This window comes from Ptychodera flava, chromosome 8 (genome assembly GCF_041260155.1).
Source record: "Ptychodera flava strain L36383 chromosome 8, AS_Pfla_20210202, whole genome shotgun sequence".
NCBI classification, from domain to species: domain Eukaryota; kingdom Metazoa; phylum Hemichordata; class Enteropneusta; family Ptychoderidae; genus Ptychodera; species Ptychodera flava.
Genome location: NC_091935.1, coordinates 18,367,569 through 18,389,684, shown reverse-complemented (window position 1 = coordinate 18,389,684; position 22,116 = coordinate 18,367,569). Strand labels below are relative to the sequence as shown.

The 22,116-nt window shown below is 38.4% G+C and overlaps 1 protein-coding gene across 1 annotated transcript; it reads right to left on the bottom strand.

Annotated features, from left to right (window-relative positions):
* Positions 1 to 5,244: 5,244 nt before the first annotated feature.
* Positions 5,245 to 21,824, bottom strand: LOC139138730 (uncharacterized). Its single transcript, XM_070707242.1, has 9 exons — positions 21,745 to 21,824; positions 19,901 to 20,064; positions 19,011 to 19,195; positions 18,541 to 18,587; positions 10,650 to 10,748; positions 8,596 to 8,766; positions 7,476 to 7,609; positions 5,904 to 6,144; positions 5,245 to 5,451 (listed from the first exon to the last, which is right to left on the bottom strand). The coding sequence occupies exons 1-9, from the start codon at positions 21,794 to 21,796 to the stop codon at positions 5,420 to 5,422; spliced, it is 1,125 nt and encodes a 374-aa protein (XP_070563343.1). The 5' UTR covers positions 21,797 to 21,824; the 3' UTR covers positions 5,245 to 5,419.
* Between the last annotated feature and the right edge of the window lie 292 nt (positions 21,825 to 22,116).

Below are 22,116 nucleotides of genomic sequence, written 5' to 3'. Positions count from 1 at the left end.
TAAGATATTATTCATTTTCCAGAGCCAGATTGCCATATTCAATACCCAAAATAATAAATAATAAATGACGCTATATACATTGATGAATTCCATTGTTTATTCTATGCCTTGCTATTAATGATTAAGATCGACGAATAGGGAGCTGTCTTCGCCAACAAGACTTAGGCTTGACAGATATTCTTCAAATCTTATAATGTATTAGGCCTTTCATAGCTCAAACATCGATTGTCTGGCTTAATCTTCAGTATCTCGCGGCCTCACACAATTGGATATTTCAGCCTATCAGAAGGGGGTGTAGCAAACCTAACGAATTATAGCGAGCTGTGAATTGGGGGTGTAAGATGGTCACTTTTTACTCACCGCATAGTGTGACCAGTATTGGTATGCCATCTCTTTCTCTAACAACTTTAGCTCGGTGATTGAATCACTCTTTTTTGAGAGTGGGGATTTGACCGACCGGTTCTGTCTGTTGCTTCTCCGCTAGGCGACTGGATGCCGTATGTTGTGGGTTCGAACCCCGAATGAAGACACTGTACATACTATACATTTGTAGGTTTGTCCTAGTACGAATGTGTAACGAAAACTTATGTCACGTATCGACCGTGTGTTGACAAAGACACATAACGAGACAATGCAACCGTTGCAGGTCTATTTTGTACTTCCATGATGAGACAAACTAAATACATAAATCTTTGAAATGTCACAGCAGAGGCACATATGTAAGATATATCAGTCTAACTACAATTATTGAGACTGTAGAATACATGTAGTTACGTGGTTGGATTGACTGTGCTCTTCCACTATTCCAGACAAGTGCGTGATTATCAGCTGTTGACGAGAGTACGATACAAATGCCACTGAGGGAAGGTGATTGGTGTTCATTCCGACACTGCGCTGACCGTGTGTTTGCTCTAGTGTGTTCTTCTGAATTAAATAAAATAGTACCATTATCTCGCTAAATACCCAAGTAACCCCAGGGTTAAAGTTCTCCGTTGCCTTAACTCACCAAATTTTGTAGACATTCCTAATGCATCATTTCTTCATCAACTATGATAGCGAAACATTTGCTATAAACAGTCCACTTTACACAGGCATATCTTTCCATGGCAAGCAATCAGCTACGCCATTCTATGCTTTATTTTGACGATACATAAAAGAAATTGAATGTACAAATTTTACAGAATGCTTTACACAATATAAACGAACACTTCTGACCCATTAAACTTTTAATTTTTACGTTTATTTATCTTCGCTCCACTTCGCTACACTTGTTCTCCTTTGCATATAACTTTGCACCTCGTCTCTTGCAATAGATGCATAAAAGAACACTGTTCTATCGAGCAGCAGCCGGTTGCTATTGTTTACCCGACGTCCAGTGTCTGCTGTCATTGTTGTTTACCCGGGCATGCTAAATGCATATTTGAGCACACTTTAATTATATTTGCACATTGACTTGGTTTAGCTGGACAGACATTTCGAGATACACCGCTTCATAAGCTGTTCGAGACAAGGCATACTTATAAGTATTCACAGATCAGAAGTGAAGTATATTATACGCATTGTATGAATTACTATAAATAAGCTTAGCGGAAGAGACAAACACCTTGCTGTCTTATCATGTCTAAGTAACGAAACATCATCGCACGAGCAAGAGGAACGGGTATTCGCTCGAACATCAGTTGTCGGACAACATAAATGGACGCAAGTGATCCCCAAAAAGGGGGTTTGGAGTTTTAATTTAAATTTAAATATCAAGACCTGTATTTGCAAAAAAATTACAAAAATACTGCAATAGTAAAGACCTTTCAAATCCTGGTGTAACCCGCTAGATTATCTTCGGTTATCTGACGACCGTTGAAAAAGATGAAACAAACAAAATGAAATTTAAAGTCACATAAAAGCTCATGCTATATCTGGTATCGAACCATACAGTATGGATTACTTTGGACGGATATAAAGACGTGGTTTTAAGTCACATATCTGACAGGTCAGAATTTGAAAGTACAGGTAGAGAATGCGCGGGAGGCTGAGAGGGAAAGTGTCAGAGGAAGTTGTACCCTGTCTTGTGTGGAAAAATTGGAGAAATTGATGTGTACAATGGTGCAGTCTGGAACAATACGAGAGGTGTTTTCAATTTGTACTTCACTACGTAGAACTGCTAGAACACTCTAAGGGGGAGAGTGCGATAAAATTTTCATGTGTGAAATGGTATAATCTCAGAGGTGTTTCAATTCATTTTGCACGGACAATTTAGCAGTCCCCTTCGTTCTCTCCACAATTTAAGCAACCCCCTTGTAGCTTTCAAATTTTTTAGTGACCATCTCACATTCCTCAGACCCCCCCCCCCCCGGCATAAATAACGACCGATTCCTCAGGGTTGTTTTGCACATCGAAGTAGCGGAATATCCACCAGTCCCGCGCTGTATTTGGCACCAGTAAAGGCATCCATTAAATCACGTTAAGCCCAAAAACATTGCTACCAATAAGGGAAGATTTTTAAATGAACAGTAATAAAGTTCGCATCAATAGCGTTTGATTTCTTCCTCTCGATATACATGTTAAGTCTTAATATTAAGTGCTTGGTGGAAAACTGAAATGTACACTATAAAGCCGACTAAGATTATTTAGGGAATCGTTTTCTATTTTCATGATGGGGACACTTATAAAGTAACAATTAAAGGGTAAGTATTTAATGTTGATAATAATCAAATACAATCGTTTTATTTTGTACTTGTACCCCATTCATAATCTAGTAAAAGAAAGCTTTTCACTTTTGGTTTGAAATATTATTCATCAACACTTTTAATAAAATGAATTAACAGAGTCACTTCTTTTGAATTCGTAATCAAATATATTTGGATAGTAATAAGGTTTGGTAGCAGGCTACGATCAACTAAATGTTACAGGAGTATAAGTTTTCAAAGACGTGAAGTCTCCTTCATCAGATGCAAGGGGAATGAAAAATTGAAGCAGAAAGTGACAGAAAATTCAAAGTGAAAATTTAGGAAAATTAACTAATTCAGAGTGGACATTTTTCCTCTGAATTTTCTGTCGCTTTCAGCTTTAATTTTTCATTCCACCCTTGCATCTGATAAGGGAGAATACACGTCTCTGAAAGCTTATTCTCCGGTAGCATTTAGTTGATCATAGCATGCTACCAAAGCTTAGATTAATTCTGACCCTTGGAAGTTTAAACCTACATAAGAGATGAACTGAGGTTCTCAAGCTTGTTTCATGACAGCTACCTGTACACTCATCTTCTCCATTATCTGTACCACGAGCTTCTGTAACAACTCTTCGATTTTCAGTTAAATCTAACTTTTTACATCCTGAAAATAATGCAACAATAGATAATATGGCGAGATGAGACTTTAAATGAAAGATAAGGGGCTGATTAGGTTAAGGAAAAGGGAGACTTTCATATACAGTGCCATTTTCAAATACTGATAAAAATATTTGCTTCTTCTTGTCATCAACTAATTAAAATAAAAAAGCCAAACTCTCATATGCTGAAAAAATCAACGTATACTCTACGATGTTTAATTGATGTTTTATATGCGATTGTGTCTACTAAAAGACATGAGTTAGCTGTGATTACGCAGCGGTACTATGCAAGGCGTATCGATCGCGCTCAGGTCAAGAGTTATCGCTATAGTTGTGTTGCGATGACCCTTGACCCGAGTGAGATCGATCGATAGGCCATGGCAAAAAGTACCACTGCGTATTCACTGCTAGTTGTTGGCATACCAGCTACTGAAAGAAAAGGTGTCTTCACGTAGGTAAACTATTTCAAAGTACAATACAATAAATTTCAAAGGATAATAATACAGATCTTTCAAAATCTAATACCTTTTACTATTTTAGAGAGAAAACTTACCCTTTCTTGTCTTGCTTCCGCACGATCACGACTTCAGGGTGCGCTTACAAGAAAAATGTTTTGATGCATCATGGGGTAGGAAAAGTCACCAAACTTGAACACCAAGTGTTTAGAAGAAGACCGCCTCTTGCACGCCGATGTCAAAATTAAAACCTTCATGGTGGTTTTCTGATTTTCTTTTCAAATTTTCAAAATTTAAACCCGTAATAAACGTGTAAACTTATTTTGTATATTTCGCTTTTTAGAAAAAAAAAACATGCGTTCAGCAATTGCAGACCGGAAATATTTTTCACTTAGTGTGAAATTCGTTACAACAAAATCCGTGTACGTTTGCCGGACAGCGAGGCAGTAGTAAATTTAATATAGCAATTGTAAAGTAAAAAACACAACAGATTGTTGTTTCACTGTATTGCAAAATTTCTGTGATGCTGAGTTTTTGAACACTTGAAGGAGATAGTTGTTAACACATCGTGTTCAGGTTTAGAACATCATTGCTTATAATATGAACACTAGTGTTAACAACATGAACACTAGCCGTCCAAATATGAACGCCGACATATACATTTTGAACGCGTAAAGACGCGTCTGGCGTCTACTATTTTTACACTGTATAATCTGCAAATTTAACCTCATCTGCTTTTCTTTTTATGTTACACACTTGTTTTTATGAGTAATTTGTAATCTCACAATATTCAACTATAGGACACCTTACATTTTTGAGAAATTTGAAAAATATAAAGATCCGACTCCAATTATCCCGAATTAGTTCCAATTGTGTTAAACGTATAGTTAGTGAACAGGCCAGGGGAGGAGATCAGAAAGAATCACCAAGTGCCTTAGGTCCATTTTCCTCAGGCAAAATTAGCTTGTATCTTCGAAATTCTTCGAAATAAGGTTGAGCCAGTAGAACGTTATCATTTACTATCCCATGATCAATCTCAAGCAAATTTATGTCTTCGTAGAGGTAAATAAGTACCCTTTGCCTCACTCTGTGAAACATACGGCCAACACAATTTTCAAATACATAAAGCAAATATATAGAATAAATATAAACACAAATACACATAGTTTGGTAAACACATATAATAAGATCTGTCATATTGATAGCTAGACAATGTACACAGGCGTCTGCACAGACAAATATATTTGTCGGCCCATTTATAGATTTATATGTTTAGCTGTAAGGATTTGATAGAAGTTACATAAAAGGGACATTTTTAGGAAAATACTGACTGACAAAGTATTGAATTTTGACTCAATAATTTAATTTGTTTTTTACGCTTTGCAGTTATTTGGCGGGAAAAATGAAGTCTTTCCTGGCCAATGTCATAGATGTACTGACACAAAACCTAAGAATACCTGCAATCTATTATTTATTTCACAAAACAGTATTACATTATATTGCCTTATGATTCTACAAACTAATTATTTAAACAAATGAATTTCAACATATTGTTTTTAAAAAGATTCAGTAGAACAGCAAATACGTTTAATTGCATGAACAGCATTCATCTCTGTCAATGTTACTTTTGCCACTTCCATTTAGTAAATACATTCAATCTTGCCCAAGTGTCCTGAAAGTAGCAATAAGAACAATGGCGATTTTGAATTACAATATTTAACGCCATGCTGAGTGAATGCATAACGTAGGATGTAAAGAGGTTCGGATAACTTGACATTGCTAGTATTCTGATGTCGTCCTTCAAAATTTGCAATCCGGAAAAGTAACCTGGCAGGCACGGATGTGTCGTCATCGGCCAGTAGTCAGTAGAAATTGGCAAAAATGTAGTAAGGCAAGTCAAACCTGTCTGCTAGATCAAGTATATTTCACATCGAGAAACTCTCATCTATTTTTGAGACTAAAGGTAAATCAAAATGCTCTCATTGCGATATTTTAATCTAATATGTATTTGAAACTTGAATTGTTTTTTTTAAACATGAGATAATCACAAAATATGTGTTCGACACAGGTAATTCAGTCGTGTGTAAAATGTACGTATGCGTCTCCTTATGAGTCAAATCTTACCGTGTTCTATTCGTGCCCTTCTGCAGACCTCTGCATACTTGCCGCTCTTCTTTAGTCTTCGCAGTGAAGCATTAAACCATTTAATCACCCGACTGTCCTTGCGAGTTGCTAAAGCATCACCATCGCCACAGTAAAGAACGTCTCCTACTGGCTCCACATCAACTGGCATAACTCCCAACATACGTAAATCCTCGTCATCAACTCCATATTCGGGGGCAAGCGCTACGAAGGCGGCATCTATCTACAGTGGATTAGATAAGACCGTAAACTTAATCATGTCCAAAATTGGGTGTGGCTAATTTTCAACGTAACTCAGAAATGGACTCTTTCAAGTAATTAACTGTTAGTTCCAATCTATGCTTATACACACGTCAATTAACCTCAGAATTGACAAGCCGTCTGTACGATCATATGAAGCTGAATTTAAGGCAAAAGAAATGAAACGGATGCCTTTACATGAATTGAAGCATTTGATTACCACAGTCTGCAATGAAAGTGGTTTTATTTTCAAGCACAGAACTGATATCATAAAGTAATATTGAGTCAGGTAAGAAATATTACTTTAGCGTGTTAGGAAAAACTCTAAATCGCTAAGTGCGATTCCCCAGAACATATCACGTGATGAGAGTATAAATACATCCAGTCTCTACTGGTTCGAAAAAAAGTGATGTTAGAGGATATATCTTTGAACGAAGTTTTCCTTAGGGAAATAATTTTTTGAAAATTTTTACCGGATCACGTGACCGCGCATGTTCAGTGTTGTCTGCAGCTTTAAGCAATGGCGGGTGATTAGAGCACAAAAAGTGAACGGGATTAGCGACGGGCCGATGACTGAAAAAGCAGGATTTTCCTTTCCAACAGTGTTTGCACCCGACGAGCTCATTAATAACAAACGTTCAAGTGCAACCAAGGACGTTATGCTTTTCGCAAAGGACATCTTTAGTTTCGTGTTAAGAAGAAATTGGCACCATTGTTACCCCTACGAGAATCGACCAATACACGTCTCAAAATGTATTGTTGCAGTGCATATATAGTAAGCACATTAAAAGCAATAACGTAGAACAACATGAGCATTTGGTGTGTTATAAAAAACCTATAAACTTGTCTTTATTCGAGCTACCGCGGCCGTTTATTACCCCTCCTTGCATTGCGTTACCAGATACACGTCGCTATACCGATCAGTCTATAACCTCGGGAAATACTAGTAGCAATATATACTTGTAATGCATGGCTCTAGGGGTAATAGATAAGATAATAGGTGTGTACTATTCTTGTGGCTCAGGAGTGATATTCACGGTACCTAATCACGATTGCTAATTTCCTGCAAATATAAAGGACAAATAATATTGTTAAGGTAGGGAGAGCTAGCTTGCAGACTTTCTACTCTATTTATCATCTTACAACTTTTATAAAACATACATCAGATGGCAATGAGTATACTTGTCAGAAACGTGATGTGTTCGGGGATATTCAACCTAAAACTATCAGCAGAGGTTTGCGTTTATTGGTTTTGCATTTACGCCGCATGAAGTAGGAAGTGTACTACAAACTAGTTCAGTTGAAAGGACTAACCTGCTGAGTTTTAATGTTGTTAAGCAGTTTATAGATATCCTGCGAGAATATTTGATGTGGACCAAGCAGCCTTGCTCCAACCACGTTGTTTTCTCTCAGACAACGGAAGTTGCTCTCCCATCCATGGATAAAGCCTGCAGGCAAAATTGCGATAATTTTAAAGGCTTCCAATCGGTCATAAAGAAGTGATTGCATAAATTCTGAGCTTACGTAGCGAGGATCTGTGCCGGACGTATGCGAAACGATTATGGTGGCAAAGTGACATATGAGTATTATGTCCAGAAACAAATAAAATATTATTAAATGTTCCACCGACTGAAACTAGAGCATATTTGCATAAAATATTCTCATTCTGAATGGCAGGGGTTGAAAAACATTCATGAAAGTGACCACAATCAGAATCAATAAAATTTTAAACAACGACTCTTATTCAAAATGTAAGAACTTTATTTCAAAAGAAAATATTTTATTATATGGCATTTAAAGAGCATGAAGTTATAATTTCCCACGATTTGACACAGCTAGAGAGGACTTATATGTTTTCAAAATATATAAAGCCGGGAAAATGAGAAGCTAGGAAATCGGGTGGCTTGCACAAATTTCCATAAACTTACACTTTTTCCTTTACTCAACTAAAGACTGCACCTGATGCTAAAAGGTGGACCAATCAATATTTTAATCTTGGGTTAACAAGTAAAGAAAAAGGAATTAATCTTTGCAAAATGTGATTTTGACTAAAAATTAGCGGTGCCACGTGCAATGCCACCTGACGTATACAACGTTCTCTTTGTAATATTGATGCAATTTACAGCATCTCTCAGAAAAGCCGACCGAGTGACAATGTTGATATTGTTTGTCATCCTCATCAATATGAGCTCACCTTTTTGAAATACTAACATTAGTGTATTAACCACTTTATCGGGTAACACACTGTATGAAAATCCGAACCTCACCCGTAATTCTATATTACTTCATAATAAACTAAAGCTAGTTAGTTTTGTATAAAAAAAACAGAACCTGCTTTTATGATTTCAACTCTAGATAGTATCGCCAGTAACATTTTCAGATCGGCAAAGACTCGTGACAGCTCTTTTCGGATGGAAAAAACATGTATCCTTACCTATCTTTCTGCCCGTAATATTGTTCGGGTTAAAGTTACCCGGGTTACCAGTGGGGACAAAGAAACGAGATGGTGCATTGTAGTTGGTTATTCTGTCTGATAACGCCACCGCATTAGCTAGCTCGCTGTTCACTGACAAGAGACATCCATCAAAATGCTTGGCAAGTAGGCCTTCAAATTACATAAGAACATGGATGACAAAGACGTTATAGCCTCAATTAAAATTGTTGGAAAAACGAAAATTGAGAGACGTACAGAGACATGCGTACGACCATCGGCCTAATTGCATGATCTATCTCCATAGGTATGTCGTTACTTGAGGAAAGAAGCAGGAACTGACGACGAATAATGTTGGCGTAGAACTGGAACTTGTGTATGAATACGGAACCGTGGCTAAGCCTTACGGCCCAGCCTCTGATACACAAGTCTGCCTGTGAGTGTCTCTGCCTGAGTTAGTTTATCCTGTAAGACAGTGTGTTCATTTATGCATTATCTTGGTTATGTCGCATACCGACGCCATGAAAAATACAATAAGACAATACTTTGATTTCTACCGACATTAGTAAAGATACTTAAAGTACAACATATCACTTGCTCATGAATGGCATGCTACAATTCTTTTGTTTGAAACCCACGCTATGAATAAATAAATTGATAATAGCGGCTCAATATTACGATTGGTTTAAATACAATAGAACAAGGCGGTAGTACACAGAATACCTCCATAACAAAGATAAAGTTGCTAGGTGAATTTTAAATGTGCAAACGAGTAAGACCACGTTGTTGATACCATGTTGGTATTTCGTGGCGCCAGTATTGTAAGAGTCCAAAAACGAGAGGAATTGCGCGGGATTTGTCGCGTCAAAGGAAGCTTATGTATCGTAAGGGTGAAACATTAATTTTCTTTGCGCCAATTCGGGAGATTATGATAGGTATGTCTGTGTGCACGGACATATACCAACAAACTCCGTGACTTGGGTACGTGTGATAGCAGGCTGTTGAGAGAAGATTTTAAATGCTTTCATGATGCTGGTAGTCCGCATAGGCGTTTGTCGAGTGAACAAATGTGAGTATATTTATAAAATTCTTCTCTATGCCTTTTTGTAGATATGGTAGCAATATCGAAATCTTGTATTCTACTTATGAACATTCAATTCCAAAAGAGTAATCCAGTGTGTCAAGGTTTGTTAATCGAACATATCATGACGCCTATATGGAGTTGACTTGGTTGAGTTTGTGCTATGGCTACTTGCTATAGACCTCACTGTATCCAGATGCAATTGAGTTGAATGACAATTTATAATAAACATAGCCTATGCAAAGTTGTTAGAACTTACTCGATGTTTTCCGCGTTGGCATGAAAAGAACAATCTGGGGCGTGCGATATATTTATCAAACATTGATGAAAAACTCAAAATTATATTTTCAGTCTAGCATCTCTGCCTTTCATTCGAAAGAAGATGAGATATACGTCCACCCTCCTTATGATATCATCACAAAATTATCCCTCAATAATTGTAAATTACGTTTATTAATTGTCCCATATCTTTTATGTTCAATAGGGTATACACCGGGTACGAGTAGATAGATGAACAGAAAACATAAACAGAAAAAACTACGACACAAACAGATTTTGCGATTAAATCCATTGTCTTCAATGACTGATTCACAATCTGAACTGCACCGAAAAATGCAGTATGCAACATGGTAGATGTTGTCTGCTCAAATGATTCGGTCAGCTTTTGACTGCCCTGTTCGGCCAATTAGGGCGTTTAGTAAAATATTATAAACATTTGTCAAAATATATTTAAGATGTTAGCTTTCTTTCTTATCTTTGGATTGCGCTGGCAGTTGGTTACCACTTGACAAAGGTTTAGGTTAGCAGTTTTATTTTCAGCGATATCATGACTCAATTGAATTCAATTCAGAACGAGAAATCGTCATTTTTGTATCATTCACCCAAACCTAACAACCATGCCTGAATATTTGGACAAAATACTCACTAAATGCGCATTTGTTTTTTTAGGCACGAATCCCAGACTACGTCGCCTTACCTTGTCCTGCGCCTTCGTAATCATATCTGTCATCAGACATATGGCATCTGTTGTATGTGTCGTATACTATCTTGCATTTCTTGCCAGCATCCTTACACACTGAATCACAAAACGAACATCGAAAAATATAACTTTTCGTTTGTTTTCCCGTTCATTGCTTTTATATTTTAATTCACGAATATTTCAAAGTTTCTGACTGACATCACTATGGACAGTTGAGTAGCCATAGCAACGCATAAAAGTTACATACTTGACACCTATACATATTTATTCCGAATTATTCTAATTAATCAAAAATTATCTACGTTCTCAGGAGTATCAAATTGTCATAAAACCGATATTCAAAATTCTAAATGCATCGTCACTTAGTCGATTTTACACTCCTATACCTCCAATAATGAACCTAGAAATGCTCTTTCCTGTGAAGTTTTTTTTGTTGATTTGCATTCATATGGGTACCTGAAACAATATTAGCTTGATCGCCAAAAATTATTGTTGGGCAATTCTTGTAATTTGCATTATCCAAGATGGCCGCCGGATTTTCAATAAAATTTAACTTTTGACCTAAAGTGTTCTTTCCTATGAAGTTTTTTTTTAGAAAAATAATAGAACTGTTTTAAAACTTCCACAATAACAATATCCATGTCCATCCATGAGTCAGGAAGATACAGCACACGGTTCAAAGGTAAGTGGAGGCGCAAGCATCATCTGCCTCTGCTGACCACTTCACCAATTATCGGAGAAAATGTTCCCAAGGTCAACTACAAACCTGACGTTATTACCCTTCATTACAACGGACATTGTCTCTTGATGGGGCTACTAATAAGATCGTAAAACCCATCAGGAAGACTGGTTATGTACTTTTTCTCCTTTATTCCCCGCCGATCACAATAGAGTTCAGCAACATTTACGACAGCAGGTGCAATTTGGCCAGTAACAGGATGATGTAGATGAGGGCAGTAATCTTCAAATGGGTGAGGATAATCCTCCACCTCCGCATCAATTAGACCCTGATTCTTTGCTTCAACTCCTCTTTGTGCTGTGTCTGCAACTTTTGGCATGTTGCATATGAAGAGTACACATGGTCCATCCAGTCTGATACATGTGTAGTGATAGGGAAGCCGTCAATCCACGACATGTGCAATTTCAACAGACAGTGTCATACCCATGAATGCTTCTTGCCGGATCTGCTCATCAAAATGATCAGCAGAGATAGCATTCCAGTAACCGCCATAATGCTGACAGACAAGATCTGGCCTGTAGTATATTCACCCTATATACATTAACAAGTGTTAAGTGATGGAAGCCACCAGGATGAGACACTATCTCTAGTATCAAATAGTATCCAAGGACGTGTAATTTACTTATGAGATTATGTTAATAAAATAGAATTCTCGTTAATGGCTACACTGTGTGAGTCGTGTGTCTTTTGCTCTAATCAAAAGTGCACTAAAACACAACATAATTGGCGACGAGGATGCTCTTTTGATCCACAAGTGTGTGAAAGAAGACACCCTGCACAGCCTGAATGAAGTTGACCTCAGAGTAACCAAGTCCTGCGAAGTTTCAACTGGAAGACGGTAAAAAGTTGCCTTGAGTCGAAATTGAGCCACACGCTGTTGAACAAAGGTCAGTAATGTTACTTGGTAATCTACATACTACATGGGTGATACGGAACAAAACGTCGTAGTTACCAATCAGCCATCAACACCGGGTTGAAGTATTTCTCCTGCTCCCCCACCAGCCCAAATGGCAAGACCATCTTCAGAACGCTGGGGACGCATAGATGCATTTGATGACAGTTTAGAAACATGGTCAGCTTATGCAAGGAGGCTCACCCACTATTTCAATGCCAATCAGGTACCAGAAGACAGGAAAATTTCGTGTCTATTATCGTTATTGGGACCAACGGTGTATGGTACGTTAGAAAATTTCATATTCCAGAATTGCCAACATCTAAGCAATTCGAGGAAATTGTTGAGATTCTTGAAAATCACTATGAACAGAAGCCATTGTTGGTGCATGAAAGATTCACATTTTGGTATAGAAATCAAAAAGAAAGCGAATCCATTAAGGCATACGCATGTGAACTGCGGAGACTATCAAAAACCTGCAAGTTTGGTACATTTTTGGACCAAGCCCTCCGTGATAAGTTGGTTTGCGGTCTACGTACATTCTCCATTCAGAAGAGATTACTGCAGGAAGATGACATATCTTTCGAGAAGGCTATGCAAATTGCCATCTCCATGGAGTCAGCTGATAAGAAGCAGCCTGACTTGAAAAGCCGCATGCAAGACCTCAAAGTCAATAAGGTCAGTAATCCCCAAGGGAAGACAAAGCCTTGCTATCGGTGCGGTAAGAAAGGCCATAAGCCAGCTGACTGCAGATTCAAAGATGCCGAGTGTCACAACTGCAAGAAAACTGGACACATTCAAAGTGCTTGCCGTTCTAAACAAGGGAAGGGAGAAAGCAAAAAGAAATTCCAGAAAAGCAAAAGCAAGAAGGTGCATGCTTTAGAAGAAGACAGTAGTGACAACGACTTTGTTTCAAGCCTCACAAGTGTTAAGACTTTAAACAAACAAGGCAGTCAACCTGCAAGAGTAATGCCACGAGTAAATGGAAAACCATTAACATCTAAATAGACACCAGATCCCCAATCTCTCTCTTGTCAAAAGATGACTATGACAAGTATTTCAAGGGAGCAAAGCTGAAAGATGCCGAGGTAAACATGAGAGCCATTACAGGGCACAAGCTAGGCATTATGGGTATCTTGGATGTCACGGTTGAATATGAAGACCAGAAGTCTAAATTAGAGCTGTATATCTGCAAAACAAAAAGCGACCTACTGATGGGAAGAAGCTGGTTATGCAAAATACAGATAAATTGGAAGAAAATTAAAGAAATCAACCGCCAAGCAGTGAAAGCAGTTAAAGTTGAAAAGAAGACAACAAAGACAACAACTGATGAAAAGCTGAAAACAACATTAGACAAATACCCAAAAGTTTTCAAAGACGGCATCGGTGCATGCAATGAAAGGAATTAAGGCAAAGCTACTGATAGAGAAAAGTGCAGCGCCCAAATTCCAGAAAGCCCGCCAAGTGCCATACTCTCTACGTCCGAAAGTGGAAAAAGAGTTGGACCGACTTGAAGGTGAAGGTATTTTGTCAAAAGTAAGACACAGTGATTGGGCAACGCCGATTGTACCAGTCCCCAAGAAATCAGGTGCAGTACGTATATGTGGAGATTTTAAGACTACAGTCAACCCAGTATTGAAGGTAGATCAGTACCCCCTACCACGTATTGAAGATATTTTTGCAGACCTAGCAGGTGGAAAGAAATTCACACGCATCGATTTGCGTCAAGCCTATCATCAGATGGAGATGGATGAAGACTCAAAGAAGTATCTCACCATCAACACACACAAAGGGTTATACCGATACAATAGATTAGTGTTTGGTATCGCCTCAGCACCTGCAATATGGCAACGATCCATGGATCAAGTATGCAAGGAGCTACTCGCACTAAGTGCATCATTGATGACATGATCATAACAGGTGAAAATGACGACGAACATTTAGCCAATATTGAAGAAGTATTGAAATGTCTTCAAGAGCATAACTTACAAGTCAATTTGGAGAAATGCGAATTCTTCAAAGATGAAACTACGTTCTGCTCACATGTCATCGACCGACTTGGGCTCCACATGACGAAAGAAAAAGTCCAAGCCGTGACCGATGCACCCGAACCGAAGGACGTCAATTAAGTTTGCTCCTTCCTTGGATTGATAAATTATTATCATCAATTTCTACCAAACCTAGTTACGGTATTGCATCCGCAGAACCAACTGTTGGAGAAAAATCGAAAGTTCAAGTGGACTAATGACACTGATAAAGCTTTCAAGAAAGCCAAGAAGGTCATCACATCCGAGAAAGTGCTAGCACATTATGATCCTAACGTGCCAATCAAAATTGCGAGCGATGCTTCACCATATGGATTAGGAGCAGTGGTCTCCCACACAATGGAAGATGGGCAAGAAAGACCAATATACCATGCATCAAGATCGCTAACAAAGGCAGAGAAGAATTATTTGCAGATAGAGAAAGAAGCGCTCGCAATCGTATTGGGAGTGAAGAAATTTCACACCTACCTGTATGATAAAAAATTCACACTACTGACAGACCATCAACCGCTGGTATCGATATTCCACCCAGAAAAGGAATTCCAGCAACAACTGCAGCAAGATTGCAACGATTGCAAATACGCAATATATCTTGCCGGTTTTGATTATGATATTCAATACAAGAATACCAAGAAACACTGCAACGCAGACGGTTTATCGAGATTACCCTTAGACACCAATTTTGAAGAGAAGGAAGACGCGATCGAAGTGCTACACATCTCGCAATTCGACAATCTCCCTGTTACAAGCGCTCGTGTTCAAAAAGAGACGCGCCGAGATCCTGTTCTAGCCAGCGTTATACTATGAATGGATGGTCTCACAAGGACCAGAATCTAACTCCGTTCTATAACCGTAGAAGTGAGTTAACTGTATTCAATGGATGTCTAATGTGGGGAATGAGAGTCATCATACCCAGCAAACTGCAGAAAGAAGTTCTAGATGAACTACACAGCGGTCATCAAGGCGTAGTGAAAATGAAAGCCTTGGTCAGAAGCTATGTATGGTGCCAGGCATCGATAAAGCTATCGAGCAAGTAACCAAACAATGTTCTGGATGTCAACAAAACCAGAGCATGCCAAAGGTCGCACCACTTCACCCATGGGAATGGCCAACATTGCCATGGCAACGCATCCACATAGACTACGCGGTCTATTCCAAGGACAGTCGTACCTAGTGATCACCGATGCACACTCAAAATGGCCAGAAGTAATTCCTACATCGTCCACTACTGCTGAAAAGACGATAGAAATACTGCGCACCATTTTTGCAAGATATGGTATCCCAGAAGTTTTGGTAAGCGACAACGGCCCACAGTTTGTTTCAGATGAGTTTGAAACATTCATGAAGAATAACGGCATCAAACACATCACCTCTGCGCCGTACCACCCTTCCACAAATGGATTTGCAGAACGATCTGTAAAATCCTTCAAGAAAGCGTTACGCGCCATGAAGGGAGAGAAAGGAATAGTGCAGAAGAAATTATCAAAATACCTGATGTCGTACAGAAACACACCACATTCTACCACTGGAGAAACACCAGCGATGTTATTCTTTGGTAGAAGAATGCGCACACGACTAGATCTCCTGAAACCAGATCTACGCCGCGATGTGCAAGAAAAACAACTAGATCAAGCAGCCACCAGACAGACTGCACATGATCGTCAACTTGCAAATTGACATTTGAGAAAGAGTTTCTGTCAGAAATTATCGCGGAATGAGAAATGGATACCTGGCATAGTCACTGAGAAAACCGGACCAGTATCCTACAAAGTTCAAACATCTCCAGATGACGTCAGACGTTGCCACATCGATCAACTCCATCGATCACAAGTTCCCATTGCAACATACCAGGACAAGGATGTCCAGGATGAGGTCAATACCTCTGCTGCAGCCGCCAACCCAGTAACATCGGGGGAAATGACAGATGCATCTGAAACACCTACAACTTCGGCGCCAATAGTGAATACAGCACCAGCCAACGTATCATCTGGAAGTGCTACCGTGAATAAGGATCCAGCAACCATTGTGTCACCACCACCTAAACCAATGGAAAGAAGATATCCCGTACGGAATAGAAAAGCACCAGATACATTAGATTTGTAGTTTCCAAAACAATTAAAGTGATTGTACTGTGACAAGGGCAGAATAATCCCTAACAATCACTGAGGCAGCGAGTAGTCTACCTCAAAGCCTCATATTTCGGCATAGTAGATTGCATTTTATTTTAGTTAGGAATTAACTGAACTCATATGAACTCTACGTCATGAACTCTGAACTCTCACCGGACATATAAACTTAGCGGGGAGGAATGTAGTATATTCACCCTATATACATTAACAACTGTTAAGTGATGGAAGCCACCAGATGAGACACTATCTCTAGTATCTAATAGTAACCAATGACGTGTAGTGTAGTTCACTTATGAGATTATGTTAATAAAGTAGAATTCTAGTTAATGGCTACACTGTGTGAGTCGTGTGTCTATTGCTCTAATCAAAAGTGCACTAACACACAACATGACCTATAGCCCTATGGCGTGAAATGCACACATCTCCAACAGGTACTGGGTAAAATATTAAGCGTAATGTCCATAGCAGATTGTTCACTAAAAGAGGAGAAAAGAGGAGGCCCTAAAATGATGCCGTTTCGCCCAACGATGGCAAACCTGCTGCAGCACATGCGGAAGGTCCATTTACAAGTAAATTTTGTGGAAAGCAGCAGGCCATCAGTCCTGTCTGGGTTAATTGATCTAGTGTCAATGTAAAGTGTACCTGAGGCGTGCGACTGCCACAAAGAACATCTGTCATGAACATCATATTGTAGCTACTCTCGTGAAGTTGGTTGCAACAATCCATACACAAACAGATGAGTTGATCAAGCAAAGGATGAGGTAGATATTGGCATAGAGGATGTTAGGGAGGCTAGTGATGATGACAAGGGCGAAAATGTAATCCATGATGTTAAAGAAGAGAATGATGAGGATGCCGAAGAAGATGGTTAGGGCCATACTAATGGGAGATGGTCTTTCAGATCCCGATTATGAGTAAGAGCATACAAATTTTTAAAAATTCATTGCCAACGATAGCATTTACTGTTTTATTGTGTTATTTTACAGGTTTTTTAATTTTAAGATTCAGTTCTTGTGACATGTAAAACAGTCTTTACATAAGGAAAATCGAATAAAGTGAGTCATGAATGTTCATGAAGTTGTTGTTTCCAACTATAGTCAAGCCAAAAGTCAAATTTTACATTCATCTGTCCTTTAACCTTTGGACTTGACCGTTTGACTACCAAAATACACCAGAATTGGTTACTAGACATATGATATGCTAGAAGAGAGGCATTACATATTATATAAGGACATGAGAGTCAAAAGTGAAATTTTGGAGGTAACCTGAGGCTGCCATTTAGATTATGCAAATTACGAAAGTTGACCGACTTAAATTTTTGGCAACCGAGCTGAAATTCTTTCAAGAACCCAAATGAATGCAAATTGGCAAAAATCTTCATTAGAAAGAACATTTTGTCGGTCAAAAGTGAAGTTTTAGAAATGACTTGGCGGCCATCTTTCGTTATGTAAATTATGAGTTGCCAAAATCATTTTTTGTTCAACCAAGCTTAAATTGTTTCAACTACCCTAATGAATGAAAATCGACCAAAACATCCTGGGAAAGAAAATTTCAAGCTAAAAGTTAAATCCTAGAGATGACCTTCAGTCGCCCTCTTAGATTATGCAAATTATGAGAGTTGCCTAGCATTACTCTTTGGGCAACCAAATTAATCTAAACTTGTTTCAGGTACCTTAGTGAATGCAGATCATCAAAAAATCTTCATAAGAAGGAACGTTGTATGGTCAATATTTAAATTTTAGAAATGATTTGGCGGCCATCTTTGATTATGCAAGTTATGAGTTGCTAAACAATTTATTTTTCGTCAACCAATCTAAAAATTTTTCAACTACCCTAATGAATAAAAATCAACCAAAAACCTCCCAAGGAAACACATTCCTTGGTCACAGTGACAATTTTAGAGATGATTTGGTGGCCATTTTTGAATATGCAAATCACAAGATTTGCCAAACATTAATTTTTGGGCAACCAAGCTAAAATTGTTTAAGGTACCCAATTGAATGCAAATTAGCAAAGAAAACTTCATAGGAAAAAACATTTCTAGATTCATGAATAGCTAACAAAAGCTGTTACATTTACTAACCCTCTTTAAGCAGATCTGGAAAGAAACCTTTGGTCTTCGTATCCTCTCTTGTTATCAACAATAAAAAAGGAATACGTTATTTGCCATGATAATGGTACACAGTTATTGGCGTTAACTATGTTGTATCACTCAAAAATTTATACAGTGGTCGAAATTACTCATCAACAATGCTTAAATAGTATTATGGACATTTCCCCTCCAAAATACTGTCAATAACATGTTTGCAAACAACTAAGTTCTGATGTCACAATCTGACTTTTCTTTATCTCTTTAGGCGCCTCTTTGAATAGAAACATTTCAATTCAATCAGACAATGATCACATGCATGCATTAATTACAGTCGCATGCAGTCATGTAATGGCATGTCAAAAACAGGGTAATTTTTGGCACAAAACATATCATCGTCGTCATTATCATTCATTCAAAACGTATTAACTCCGAATTCGATTATTATAATATCTGATACTTACAAATAAAACAATGAGATATTCAATAGAGGGTCTGCCTGGAAAAGGTAGACTTTGTCATCACGTACTGTCTCCACCTTGTCAAGTAGGGCATTTTCCATTTGATTGAACATTATGAGCGTCATTGCTAAATCTTCCCGACCATGAAGCCCTCGAAGGATGGGTAGTGCGGGTGTATGAAAGCCACGCTACAGTTTTCAAAGGGAAGTTATTGGTCTCATAAATGCCTGTATGTCAGGTATCACATTTGATACTCTCAAAGTTAAAAATTGTTGAAACAACATAAAACAAATCTGTGATGGATAACTCAGGAATATGGTTAATACTTTTGTCATATTTACACTATAATGTACTTGACTGATAATGAGAATCTAAAAGAAGGATTGAATTTATTGTAACCTGTAAAAGTTAAATAAAGAATTGAATAACAATTATAATCTGAATAATGAGAATGTTAAATATCCTCGACAATTGTCATGTTCTAAATTTGGTCAGAAAGAACAAACTTAAGATGACATCCGTTGTGATGCCCCAGGTTTCCATATACATCATCTACGGGTAGAAAGTTTCAATGTCCCCAAATTCCTACCGGAAATATCTTTTATAGCTCGACAAATCGAAAAATAATCTATCGCAGTTAAAAGAATTGATGATTCCACAGACAACATTTGTGGCTGAAAATATCAAATATCAATATCAAAATCATCTTGAAAGTAAATTGAATTGATTTGAAAATTACCTAAGAGGTCCAGCGGCTATAACATTTTCGCTATTTTAGTTTTTTTATAATAATAGTTTATTATTAGCAGATAAACATATGAAATGTTGAAATATCTCAAAGAAGTAGATGCGATTTTGGAACAAATAAAAGACACAGCAAATTACCATCCTACCTTGTCGAAATATCGGAGAAGCATTACACGTGACATTGAAACAGGAACTCGTCCCGACAACAGAACGCGGAGAAGACCAGCTGACTCATTGTCGATTGAGCTTTCAGAAAGCAGGTCAAGCTTCTCTGGCATGTCATAGAGCTTATCACTATCGACCATAAATCCTACAGATAACAACTTCAATCTTTAAAGCCACAACGCAAGCCTGATAACACTGCACTCTAAAGTCATGGATAGACTGACCTAATCTGCGCTTTTGCGATTAGTATCGTATAGCAATAATGATACAACGTTTCGCTATAAATACTTTTTCTTTGCCCAAAAACCTGACAAAGAGACCATCATAAAAAAATACAACTACTATGTGTTAAGTGATAAATTTCTAAACGGGTCTCAGATTTTTAGTTTGTTATCAACACAGCAACAGATGGAAATGATAAAATTATGTCCAAGTCATCCATTCCTGCTGTACAATAGGAATTTCCCAAGTTTAATTAGTGACAACTTCATCGCAGCATAAAGAAATCTTATCATATACCCATGCCCATATTGCTACATCCTACTGACGTTCACCGTAAATATCAGCCGTGATCTTTGACGGTAAACGTCGAGGTATGTGCGATGAACGTCATCAGTTTAAGAGTTTTCCAAACTACATTAGCAGTTTGTTTGTAAACAACGTAAACAACAAAATGGCTGCCGCTCCCCGCCTGCGAAGCGATGTCGCCGACGTAAAAACTTGAAGGGCTTCAAGGAACACCTGTATTTAGGTTGCAAAATACGGAAATAACATGTTGAGCCTTGAAATGTTTTCCAATAGTATAATTTGGTCAAGTTCAAGCAAACATTCTGCCGTTCGTACGGCCCCGGCACTGTGCACGGTCTCCCCCGAACAGGTAGTGAGCGCGTGGCGTGACAGCGATGTCGCGCGCGCGACGACTGTTGACATGGCAACTCTCAGGGTAAACTAACAAAATGGCGTCCCCTCTCCGCGCGAGCTGTACGACGATCGAAATCAGGATAGATTTTAAGCTGAGCACAGTTTTTGATCGGTTACAATTGTAATAGCATATTGCACCTTAAAAAGTTCCTTCTGTATGACGATTTTTGTATCCCGGTGTCTTTCATCTTTGGTTTCATTGAGATATGGACGACTTGCAGCGATTTCGCGCATGATGTTGACAGCTTCGTCGTATAAGCTTACTTTATGAATGAAGCTTGTTCACATAAACATTTTGATATTTATGTGCAAGGCGTAATAAAGTAAAGCCTCAATATTTAAGGCTTTTCGTACTATTGGTAAAATTATGGGCATGGGTATATGATAAATCGGTTATTACCGAACATCACCTGCTCCTTGTGTCGTATCAGCATTGGTATCATTTGTGCTGCGTCAGACACTCTACTTCATCGCGTGTCTGACACAGCATAAACGACAAGAATGCAGATGAGACACAGGAAAAGGCGATATCGGGTATTATATCATACCAGTATATTGATGGTGCAAATACTGCGATCTGATTGGTCGAGACGCGAAAAGAACCGTGGTATATTGGCGATATACCACGGCTGCCATACGCGCGAGCTCTCAGCTTGAGCAAAAATCCGTTTTTGACGTTCTACGCCAAAATTTCAATATACTGTTATGATATAATAGCAATAAATCACACCAGCGACGGTATACCACTCGATTTTGACCAGCTCACTTCATATACGCACTCGCTACCGCGAGTGCATATATGTCGTAAACTGGTCAAAATCTCGTCGTATACCATCGCTAGGTGTGCTTTTTTGCTTAAATAACCTCTAAATATTCAACAGAATTACAGTAGTTTGGAACGTACCGCTAACCAAACGGCCGAGGGAGAAAATCACAAGCGCCAAGCACAACTTCATGGTGACATCTATCAAATAGTCAAAGCGTCGCTACCTGTTGAATGTTGAAACACTTCTCAATGGGCTGTAAAGTTTTCAAATACCAAGATGTTTTATCGGGGGTAAGCTTTGCACTACAGATAATGGAGGTCATTTCCCGACCTATATTTAAACTCCATTTGGAAAAAAGATCAATAATGCAATACAAAAATGTTTACGGATAATACGGTATACTTCAGATATTGTCCTTCCTTCCGTTAGTTATTGGTAGATGCACCTGTACTTTGAACACTTGCATGTTGTCCGGTTTAATTTGAATACCATACAGATTTTTCTTGTGA